Here is a 12021-nt window from a genome sequence, read left to right as displayed (position 1 = left end):
CTTCACTGAAGTGGGGTTTGTTTTTCTCTATAAAAAGAAAAACCAGAAGAGAAATTTAACTTAGCCGTTGGTTACGGTAAACCACGGGATGGAGGAGTCCATGTGAACAGAGCGTGAATACACCACGATTTTTGCGATTGCTTCTTAGATCAGGAGTACATGGATGGTTTTCCAAAGCGGGAAAGCTGCCTGTGTTGAACAGGTGGGAGCTCGCGGGCACACGGGAGGGCCACAGGCTGGGCTCAGACAGTGAGGAGGTCATCGCCAGGCCTCGGTTCTCTCCAGCCTCCCGCCGACCCATCACGCAGCGGAGCCTCCATGCTCATGGCTGCCAAGCCTGGAGTCCCGTGAGCATTTCCATCTGGATCCCAGACAAGAGAAAAAAATAGGAGGAAAAGGCATAGGACCAAAGGAATGATCCCATGTGAGCTGTCCTGGTTCAAAACTGTTCGTGACGTCTCTGTGCAGGTCATGTGGTCAGAACTGCAGAGCACGGCCAACCCTAGAGCAGGGAAGGCTGGGGGAGTGAGCATCACAGCCCCCCACATGTGTTAGAGGAGGGCAAGAAGGGAGGGAATGTATGAAGGACTTTCAAACAGCCAAGCCATGAAGTTCCGATATCTCTCCCTATAGCAGTGGTTCTCAACCTGTGGGTCGCGACCCCTTTGGCGGTCAAACAACCCTTTCACAGGAGTCGCCTAAGACCATCCTGCATATCAGATATTTACATTATGATTCATAACAGTAGCAACATTACAGTTATGAAGTAGCAACGAAAATAATTTTATGGTTGGGTCACAACATGAGGAACTGTATTGAAAGGGCCAGAAGGTTGAGAACCACTGCCCTATAGTGATCACTACCATTTACTGCCTACTTCCTATCTACCCGACTCTGTGATGTGACCTTTACATGGCCTGTTTCATCCAGTCTGTGTAGCCATCCCGTAGCCGAGGTGCTAATAGTGGTCCAAAGTATAGGTGAGGAGACAGAGGCTCCAAGGGGGCCACCCAGCAGGTTTGTGGTAGAGCTAGACCTTGAACTCAAGCCCTTTGTCCCATAATCCGCACTCCTAACACCATGTGCCCCGTCTCTCTTACAGATTCTGGAACCATGCACTGTGATCCTTAGTATTTCTGGGGCTGGAAACTCTTCAATTTCCTGTCTCCTCAGAAAGAACTAGAATAGACAAGTTCGCCGTGCCTCGAGAGTGAGCATCGAGGGCCATCTAGTCATTACTCATTGGCTTTGGATTCGTTTCGTTTTCATGCAACGAGCTCTTTGCATCCCGATGTTCAGATGGATCGCTTGGGCCGAGAGCAGTGGCCGTCCGGATAGCGATCGTTGTCTCGTTAAATCCGTCTTCCATGCCAGGCCCCTCTTGTCTAAGCAGACTCCTGGCCAGTGCGGGGAGCGGTTCAGAGCGCGCGATCCTAGACCTGCGTCTGTCTCGTACGTGCGTCCTCTCAGATTTATACACTCCCATTTATATTTGATGGTCCTGGTACTCCCGTCTCCCGGGCAGGGCCGAGCGATGGAAAAAGGGCTACGTTTCATATTACCTAAAAGATCCAGCCATTTAGTGAATCATGCCATCTGATGCTTCGCTCTGGGCAAGTTTAGGGTTTCAAGTAAAGTTTAAATGGGCCTTTTAGAGGGTTTTAAAAGTGCCATAAGGATCTCTAGGTCATTTATTGCTCAGCTGTACAAGAAGGCTTTCTGGTCCTCATTCCATCAATTTTGTGAGCAAACCAAGGGCCTTATATAGTTAAGAAAAGATCATAAGATCCCAGTGTCCGTGGAGAACTGATTAAGATCAGTTTTTATTTTTAGAGAAAACTGTGTAACTAACTACATTTCTCTGCTTCCAAAAAAGAAAAAAAAAAATAGGCCTAGATCAGTTTTCAAAAATAATTCTTCCGAGAGCAGAGCCCAGGAGAGGAAAGCCCACCAGGGCCCGCGTTGGGTTCTCCATGTGCCCTGGACGCATGCGCTCCAGAGTGTGGGCACACCGCCCCAAGATTTGGGGGTGGCTGCCTAGAGCCCTGATGCCCCTTCTCTCCCGAGTGCTTCTCATAAGACAGGATCCCAACACACGGAGGGTGGCCAGCCTCCTGGTTGGTCTGTGAGTGTGCGGCTGCCTTCCAAAACTTATGTCATAAGCAGATACCTATTTGCCATTGAGCCCGGGCCATTGCAGAGTTTATCAAAATACATCTTTTGAAAGAATGTTTGCTTCCCAGTGGCGACTGCTGTCAGAGTCCGGGTTCGATCAGTGGAGGAAAGGGTGGCGGAATCCTGGAAAGGTCGGAGCCCTGGTGGGGTCAGGATGAAACCAGGCCCATTGGACATCTGCAGATCTGGGCTTCGGCTGTAAGATGGTGTCAGGTCATTGCTTAGAACACGTTAAGCGCCCAGCCTGTTTTGTCTTCTGGACGGAAAGTATAGTGTCAGTCACCAGTGACTGACAAGGCGCTTAATGTGTTAGATTGAGTCAATGCCGGGTCCCAGAGGTAAGCTCAGGGGTGCGTAAGAGGGGCTGCATGGAATGCCAGAAGCAAGGTAGGAATGCATTCTCCCTGCTTGCAGCCGGGAGGGAGGCCCCCGGGCTGGCCCGCTGCCCTGCCTGCAGCGGGGGTCGTCCGAAGCCCAGGTCCCACGCTCGTGCTCACTAACACCGTCCACCTGGATCTGAACTGGATTTGAACCCCAGCTGCCTGTGTCTGGCATCCCCGACTCATAATCTCTAAGTGACAGGGATGCCCGTCTCCCATTTCAAATCATGCCTTGAGCTGGAAACTACATCTCCACGGGTCAGAGCGCAAAGAGGAAGGTCGGGGGATGCCAAGGCAGAAAAAGGAATGTGAGAGGCATTTGTAATGCAGCATCTTTGTAGAAGGACCTCAGCAAAGCCCTGATGTTCCTGCTGACTTGTCTTCTAGACGCATTTGTGTACTGAGTGCTGATCCAATTCCGGGGGAGTGGGGAAGGGGGGCAAAGGGAGGTTGACTCAGGTCCTGTAGCACCTGAAATGTATACCCTGGCGGGGGGAGGGCTCGTTAAGGGAAAATCTTCATTAAATGAAACTATATAATAATATCTCATCTGTGCCCCGTGAGCACGTTGCTGGGGGCCTCCTCCCTGTCTGGAGGGGCTGAGCTGCGTGACCTTCACCCCCCGCATGTCACTCCTCCTCTGGCTCAGGGCAGCGCCAGCCCGGACCCAATGCAGAAGCCTGGCTTCCCTCGCTTCTGCTCCGGAAAAAGCCCCTTCCAAACTCCTTTGTCTCAGCGCCTCCGAAAGGCAACTCCCAGGTGCTATCTGCACACCTGGAACTCCAGGAGAGGCGGGCGGATCACATGCGTCCCAGGGTAAATATATTCAGTTATGTAATTTAAAAAAACAACAACAGGCAGGCGGTACCGGTTTATTTCATACCGACTGGCAGGTGCACAGACCTCCGTGCTGGGGCCTTCTCACAAGCGAGATTAAACTGACTCATGCCAGCTGGTCACTGAAGCACAGGGGTGCGGACCTGGGTGGGGCAGGAGCACGCTGCAGCCCATCGCATCGCAAATTAGCGCTTACTTTGTTTACAATATTTTTGTATTGATTTCAGAGAGGAAGGGAGAGGGAGAGATAGAAACATTAATGGTGAGAGAGAATCAAGGATAGGCTGCCTCCTGCACACCCCTTACTGGGGATCGAACCTGAAACCCAGGCACGTGCCCTTGACTAGAATCAAACCCGGGACCCTTCAGTCTGCAGTTTGACGCTCTATCCACTGAGCCATACTGGCGAGGGCAGGCTCACTTTGTTTAAGTCCCTCTCAGCAGTGCCCGTATTTGACAGCGTGTTCACTTTGTCACTTACACACAAGTGGATCTCCCAGGTATAAGCAAGGTGGTGAGTTCTGTGGGCGGCATCTTGGTGCAAGTTGGGTGTGTCATCAGAGTTGGTGAGTAGGCTGTGCTCCCCAGAGCAACAGATAAATGTGCATTTCTCCTCTAGCAAAGTCCGCTAGGTCTCCACTGGTATCGTCCCTCCCCGCTAAGGTGCTGCTAGAGGTGGGAGCTGGGGGGCCGTGGAAGTGGATAATGAATCTGTCAGAGCCCAGCAGGTGTCTGGGAAATCACAAGGCTGGAGGTCATGACCCCTGGGAATGGAGAGCAATTGCCCGGCATTGTGAAATCCATCTTTCCCTAGGGGATGAAAAGCCAGCCGGGCAGGGGTTCCACAGGGAGGATTCAGTGTCTGACTGGCATGGCTGATGAGAATACACTGAGCTGTAGAAAATGAAAGGGGGTCATTTCCAAATACGGGCCAGCGTGGGGGCACCTCGATGTCCACTTTCACGTGCTCAGCCCTAGGACAGCAGACCACAGAGTGACTGAGGACAGATGGCCCGGATTTGCTGCTGAAGTTACAGTCTGCACTGGTGTCCAAGCAGTGCTCTGCCCAGCTGTTTATTGGTCAAATATTTTCTGAGTACTTATGCGCCAGCACTTGACACATGCTAGGGATGTTGTGGTAAATCAGGCAGACAGGACTGCTGCTCCCAGGAGCTCACAGTGACAATACAACCCACGTCTGTAGTAGGACATTGAGGGCCTTATCACGTGACCGGCCTTGCCCGCATCAGGGGAGCATGTGGGAAAGGCATTCCAGTGGGAGAAGACGTAGACTCCCAGGGAACTTGTAGACCATGTTGTAGAGCGTGGACTCTATTCTGAGAATAATGGGAAATCTTTCTATGGTTCTAAGCCAGGTTGACCCACATATTTTTGAGTAAACGGTGGTTTGGACTGTTGTGTTGAGATTGGGTGAGAGAGTAGCATGACTGGAGGCAGTAAGCTCTGTTTAGGAGCCATCGCGATGAACCAGATCCAAGATGATGCTGCTGATCTCAACTAGGGAAGTGGTGGTGGCCAGAACCAGGTGGATCTGAGAGCTGTCAGGAGGAGGCATCTCAGAACCTGTGGAGAGGCTGAGTGCTGACAATGAGATGTGGTAGGAAAGGGAGGGAAGGAGTCATTCTTGACCAACTGATTGGAAGGTGATGCCGTTTGCTGAGACGGAACCCACGGGAGGAGGACTAGGTGGGAGAGGAAAGCCAAAGCATGTGATGGGGATATGTGGAGTCTGAGATGCCCAGGAGTGAGAGCGGAGAGGGAGACCCAGGACTTACCAACACGTCAGTCAGATAATCCTTACCTGGTGATGATGGAGGGTGAGGAAGGGGTTCCCTGGATCTCTGTGGGTAACACAGAGCCTCTGGATCTCCTGAACTGTCTTCAAATGTGTGAGCTTATTTTGCATATGTCTATTTTTTTTTCTGGGAGCAAAAATCAATGCAAGTTTGCTTTTAATCGCCTCTAACGCAAAGGCAGTTAAGGACCACAGAGGAAACTGAAGGGACAACCTGGATACGGGTGCCCAAGGAGAGTCACTTAGGCCGACCTTGCTGGGCCAGAATCGTAACTGGGCCTGAGAAGAGAACACACAGGAGAAGAGGGTTCTGGAAGCAGACCAAGAATCCAGCAGGGAAAAGGGAATGGTCTGTGGGTAAGATGCCCTTGAGGCAGGGAAAAGGGAATGGTCTGTGGGTAAGATGCCCTTGAGGCAGGGAAAAGGGAATGGTCTGTGGGTAAGATGCCCTTGAGGCAGGGAAAAGGGAATGGTCTGTGGGTAAGATGTCCTTGAGGCAGGGAAAAGGGAATGGTCTGTGGGTTAGATGCCCTTGAGGCAGGGAAAAGGGAATGGTCTGTGGGTAAGATGCCCTTGAGGCAGGGAAAAGGGAATGGTCTGTGGGTAAGATGCCCTTGAGGCAGGGAAAAGGGAATGGTCTGTGGGTAAGATGTCCTTGAGGCAGGGAAAAGGGAATGGTCTGTGGGTAAGATGCCCTTGAGGCAGGGAAAAGGGAATGGTCTGTGGGTAAGATGCCCTTGAGGCAGGGAAAAGGGAATGGTCTGTGGGTAAGATGCCCTTGAGGCAGGGAAAAGGGAATGGTCTGTGGGTAAGATGTCCTTGAGGCAGGGAAAAGGGAATGGTCTGTGGGTAAGATGCCCTTGAGGCAGGGAAAAGGGAATGGTCTGTGGGTAAGATGCCCTTGAGGCAGGGAAAAGGGAATGGTCTGTGGGTTAGATGCCCTTGAGGCAGGGAAAACATCCATTGGGTTTTCAACAAGGAGGTTGTGGATGATCTTTTTTTTTAAATCCTCACCCAAGGATTTGTTTGTTTTTTTTAATTGATTTTTAGAGAGAGGAAAGAAAAGAGAGAGAGAGGGAGAGAGAGGGAGAAAGAAACATCAATCGGTTGCCTCCTGTTTGTGCCCCAATGGGTGATCAAACTGAAACGTAGGCATGTGCCCTGACAGGGAATTGATCCTGAAACCTTTTGGTGTATGGGATGATGCTCCAACCAGCTGAGACACCCGGACCAGGGCTGTGGATGAACTTGGCAAGAGAGGCTTTGATAGTTGGAAAGAGCAAGATGAGAAGATGAGAAAACAGAGACCGCAAGTGTAGGAAACTCAAGAAGAGAGAGGAAAACGTTGAAGAGGTAAATGGGAAAGACCAGGTACAAAGTGGATGTTTCACCTGACATGCACACATTAAGATGGGAGAGATTTATGCCAACGAGTAAAAAGTTTAAAAGCACAGAGTCTTAAGCAACAATCATTGAAGCATTGAAGGAAATCAGAAAGGTAGATAGCAGGGTGTCTAGAGTAGGCAGAAGAGATCAGAGAGAGTCATGAATTGAGTTGAGACTCGAATGATTAATAAGCTTTTGGACAGGTGAAGATGACCCACTAAACATTCATCTATTCTTTTTTCGCCTCCTTTTGTTATTCAAAGACTATTTTCTCAGTGAATATGAAGTCTTTAGGATGGAAATTGCCTGCATCTCAGAGTGACTACACATATGAAAGTATTAACAGTAACAAGATATATCATCCAACTTATTATTATTGCGTTCTTGATCTTCACACATGAAACCAGCCTATTCTTTGCTGAAGGGGGGGTGGGGGGGTGGGGGGTGGGCGGGGAGGGGTCTCACTGTTCATTTCCTCATTTGGAATTTCTAACACCGGAGAGGGTGCTAAGTCAGTAAAGCTGGTGCTTCCACCACTTGGGTCTCTAACATCTTCCATGTGTAAACACACCCATAAATAAAGGTGCTGGTGTTGGGAGGAGAAAGCTCCTTTCATAGGCAGCTTAGCACAAGCCACTCCCCGCACAGAGAGGATTGTTACAAGACCCGGCTCATAATGAAACACCCTCTAGTTCTCTTCACTGAACAATGTTTCTCTTCTCTTTTCCAAAGATGGTACTCATGTCCATTTTCGGAGGTTCTGTTTATGTGTCTGTTGAATAGGTGTTGGAATAGTAGCCTTAGAGCTTATCACCATCGATGACTCGACAGACGGCAGGGTGTAGCTACAAGGGCCACAAATTCTAGTAGAGCCCAGAGGAAACTGAGGCTCGTCCCCGGGGAAAGCGGGTGCCCTTGGCTGTCAGTCAGAAGCGAGCCCAGCCGCTGTCAGGAATGGTCGTAGCCATCCCTTGCTTCCTTGCCGTGAGTGTGGGTCAGTGTTCCAAACAGGTCGTCAGCGCAGAAGAGAGAGCCTCAGCCACTGACAGACACTAGGGCAGGGGTGGGCAACCTTTTTGTGAGTGTGTGCCAAAATCAGCAAAATCTCTGACTCAAAATTCTGCGTGCCAACCCTAATATTTTGAGAACATGTTACACCTACTTGAAATCTCTTAAGGTGTACGTATGTGAAGAACCTTGAAGAAATAAAATTCATTCGAGCAACAAAAACACAGTATCTGATGATGAAAAATACATTTATTTTTTAATGTATACATGTACACTGATAGTCCGACAGGTAACTTTATGACTCCGTTTGATATTATCAGTGGGACTTTTGCTGCTGCATCACTGATGACAGAGATTTTACATCAGGTTTATATTTCGTGACCTTCAGAGATATGCAGGAGCTACTACTTTCATCCATCAGGCTACTCCTGTTACGAGACTTAACAAAATTCATCCCTGAGAACAAAGATTCACAAGCGTATGTGGATGAAACCAAAACACTGGTCGGATCTAGGAAGGCAGGGAGAGTTAAGGCAGAGGCATAGAAATTGCCCTTCCCCTCTCTCGTCAATCCATGTCTATGGTCTTTAAGATAACTTGTTATGTAAAATTATTTATTTATCTAAGATGTACCTACACTGAATTTATCTGAAAAATAAAAAAGTCAATATTAAGAAAAAAATTGTAAATGGAAGATTATAAGAGAGGGTTTCGCGTGCCAGGAAAAGTTACCTGCGTGCCATGTCTGGCACACGTGCCAGGGGTTGCCCACCCCTGCACTAGGGAAACCAACACCCCTTGTTGAAGAATCTCATTTTCCTCCCTCAGAAAGAGTATTGCTTCTTTGCCCAATCCACGACATCTGCCACAGGAGACAGCAAATGGAAAACACCACCATATTTCTTTGTCTTTATGAAACTTGGCTTTCTTTCTATATTTTCATCCTGGATCCTGGAATAGGCCAGACTAGTTTAAAAACACACACAGCCCGGCTGATGTGGTTCAGTGGTTGGGTGTCAACCCATGAACCAAGAGGTCACTGGTTCAATTCCTTGTCAGGGCACAAGTCCGGGTTGCGGGCTCGATCCCCAGTGTGGGGAGGGGAGGCAGCCAATTGATGATGTTTCTCTCTCTCAGCAGTGTTGCTATATCTCTATCCTTCTCCCTCTTTCTCTATAAATCAATAAAAACATATTTAAAAATACACGCACACAGAGAAACATTTTCAGTTCTGACTGTGACAGATCTTGGTCCTCGACCCCCCGGCTGGGGTGTCCTGGTTCTCTCCTTTGAGTGACACACCCCTTCCTGCATACATTGCTCTGACCTCCACTCAAGGTCATGCCATCAACCTAGGCTTTAACTCTCTAGAGAATAAGGCCCGTGCTTGGGGAGTTACCATTTATAACCTGCTCCCTCAACAGACATCAAGTTGGCCTTTGCAGTTTTGCAGTCGAAGACGTTGCATGCGGGGATGTATTTCTGTGGAAACTGCAGATTCTGTTGTGGCCTCTCATATATCATAGCCTCACACAAAGGCACCGAAGGCGAGGCCTCGGCTAAGGACCCCAAACCACTGCCACGGCTAGGCTTAGGCTTGCTAGGACACAAGCACCTTTTCTCTGAGCCGGGTGACCCGGCTCTGAGACTCCTTTGTGATGAGCGCATTGGCCGTGAGAGGGGCAGCTGAGGACCGACACTCAGGCTGGTTCAGGGCCTCGGTGGGAAACACTTCTGATGGGCGATGTGGTCCTAGGCGTGAGAGCAGCTGATGGAACCCTGGGGGCTCCAGGACATAAATTGGACTAGCTCACTGTCATATGGTTGTCTTTCTTTTTAAGCAAATAAGAATTGTCCAAGCTGGGCTGGCTCAGTGGATAGAGCTTCGGCCTGCGGACTGAAAGGTCCCGGGTTCGATTCCAGTCAAGGGCACATGCCCGGGTTGCAGGCTTGGTCCCCAGGGTGGGGCCTGCAGGAGGCAGGCAATCCATGGTTCTCTGGCATCATTGATGTTTCTATCTCTCTCTCCCTCTCCCTTCCTCTCAGAAATCAATAAAAATATATTCTTTAAAAAATAAACAAAAAGAACTGTCCTCTGGTTTCAGGGAGAACAGAGCAGAACACTGTTCCAACCCACACGCAATTGTCATAGATTTGATGGTATCCCAGCAGAACCGCTGAGGTGTGGCCGTAGTGTGGGTACCTGCAGGGGGTGGGGGAGGGGGATCCCTTGGTTTTGGAGCAGGATGGTCTCAGGAGCTTCAGGCCCCAGGAATGGACCCCACCAGCTGGGATTAGCATTCCTTCCAGTGGGGTGTGAGGACAGGCTGTGTCAGAGCCCCACCTACCCACCCCCAGGGCACTTGCTGCAAATCCGCCTTTTCCCCTGGAGCCTGTAGGTGGCACTGGAGCCACAACCAGGTGACACAGGTGGGAAAAGGCTCGGTGACCACCAGGCCAGCCTCACTGACAATGACCTCTTGTCTCTCCTCTGCCCAGGTGCAAATGTAACCTCCACGCCACGGTGTGCGTGTACGACAACAGCAAACTGACCTGTGAGTGTGAGCACAACACCACAGGGCCCGACTGTGGGAAATGCAAGAAGAACTACCAGGGCCGGCCTTGGAGCCCAGGCTCGTACCTCCCCATCCCCAAGGGCACCGCCAACACCTGTGAGTAGCTCGCTCCTCACCCCCGCTTTTGTGCGCGACGAGCGGCTGCTGTTCCTGTCCGAAGCGCAGCCGAGGCTCCCGTCCCTGTCCCCCCACTTTTAAGCACATGTCAGCGCTGGGTCGTGTTCGTTTCCGTCTGCCGGTGTTCACATCCCGTGGGCTGGGAAATGATGGAAATCGCAGGAGGAATGTTTTTTCTGAGTGGGTGAAACAGGTGCTTTCTCCTCCCCCAAATTAGTTTCCTATAAAAATAACAAAGACATTCAAACTCTAAGTCGATGTGAACCATAAATAACTTCTGGGAAAGTTTCTAAATATTTGCAGTCGTTTCTCACGCTGGGTGACCTGAGAGACGCTTTGTTCAGAAATGCTTCCCTCTCCGATTTTAGCCGCAGCCCAACTTTGTCCATTGAAATAATTGGCTTTTCCCAAACCCCCGTGGTTGAGATGTTACCTGAGGCCTGGGTCCTGTTAGCAGAGCCGCCCTTTAGAACAGGGATGGGGAGCGTCCAGCCCGCGGGCCATATAAGGCCGGTGAAATCATTTGGTCTGGCCCTGCCAAGGCATTAGGGGTGAGTTAACTAAATGTTTGACCAAATAGAACAGGCTAATTTTTAAGCTGATGATTTTGAATGGCCGGGGAATGATGTGATAAATATCCAAATGGTCCTTGGCAGGAAAAAGGTTCCCCACCCCTGGTTTAGATAAAGAGAGTGACGGTAGGCGTGCGAGGGCCACAATGAGAAAAGAAATGTTTGTGTCCCTGTGAAAAGAGCGAGGCATTCCCTGTGTTTACAGGACCCCTGGGGGGTGCCCCGTCACCACTTGCGTGTGCCCCCCTAAAACCACGCTGTGACACACTCAAGGAGAGAAGTCATCACTTCCAGACGATTCGCCCAATCCCAGGAATGGGCCCCTTAGCTTAGCCACTTGCACAAGCCCAGAGTTGCCATTTTTCAAAAGCAGAGGAGGGGTGAGGTTGAGCCTACACCCACCCAGGTGAGACGAAGCTACAAGAGCAGGAACACTCACAAAGCCACCTGCTCCGTGCAAGGCAGGGAATGTTCCCAGGAGCCTCAAAGCCACAGCTGGGAGAAGCCAAAACCTAAAACCAGTACCACCGGCCCCAGGGCCCTATCAAGGTAGACGTAAGAGCAATGAGCTCAATAACAAGCCATGGAGGGTGGGGGCATGAAATGATGATGAAATTTCTATGAAGCAGAGGAAAAAATCTCTCCGTATAAGGGGATTCGGTTTCTCTCTGTGTTAAAGGGAAAAATGGCCATCCAGCTCCTGAAATTAATACACAAAACCCCGTTGGGCAGAAATGTTGATTTTTCAGGGGGATTTTATTAACTGAGCCTCTCCCGGGCGTTCCTGGGTCGCCGCGGGCCATCGCTCATGAATTCCGAAGGAACCCCGAGCTTATTTGTTCTGCTGCCCAGTGGCCGGCTATCTAAGCATCCCCATCGCCACGGTCGTCAAATTGAGTTTAAAAGCTCCCCACAGTGAAAATGGCTCCGATTTCATTCTCAGCGTCTGCCGCGTCTTCAGTGAGACAGGACGGAAGAAAGTCAAGTTCACCATCACTGGCGGGCATCCCGGCGGGCCCGCGGGGCAGGCCAACGTGTCCAGGCCACCAGAAGGGCGGCTGGGCACGCTGCTGTCCAAGCCGTTGGCTCCCATGCTAGCAGGGCCCTGTTCTTCTACCTGTAACGGTGCCTCCACGTCTGTCTGTTTCAAGACG

General features: G+C 50.4%; 1 protein-coding gene across 5 annotated transcripts in view; it reads left to right on the top strand.

The window, feature by feature from the left end:
• NTNG1 (netrin G1) overlaps nt 1–12021 on the top strand; it is a 222192-nt gene that overhangs the window by 144111 nt on the left and 66060 nt on the right. For all 5 annotated transcript variants that reach the window (XM_036344264.1, XM_036344260.1, XM_036344261.1 and 2 more), the window contains exon 4: nt 10102–10274. In XM_036344264.1, coding sequence (XP_036200157.1) covers nt 10102–10274 — 173 coding nt within the window. The remainder of the gene's footprint in view (nt 1–10101; nt 10275–12021) is intronic.

This window comes from Myotis myotis, unplaced genomic scaffold, assembly GCF_014108235.1.
Source record: "Myotis myotis isolate mMyoMyo1 unplaced genomic scaffold, mMyoMyo1.p scaffold_m19_p_18, whole genome shotgun sequence".
NCBI lineage: Eukaryota > Metazoa > Chordata > Mammalia > Chiroptera > Vespertilionidae > Myotis > Myotis myotis.
Note: the sequence above shows the minus strand (reverse complement) of the source record. Positions and strands in the feature narration are given on the sequence as shown.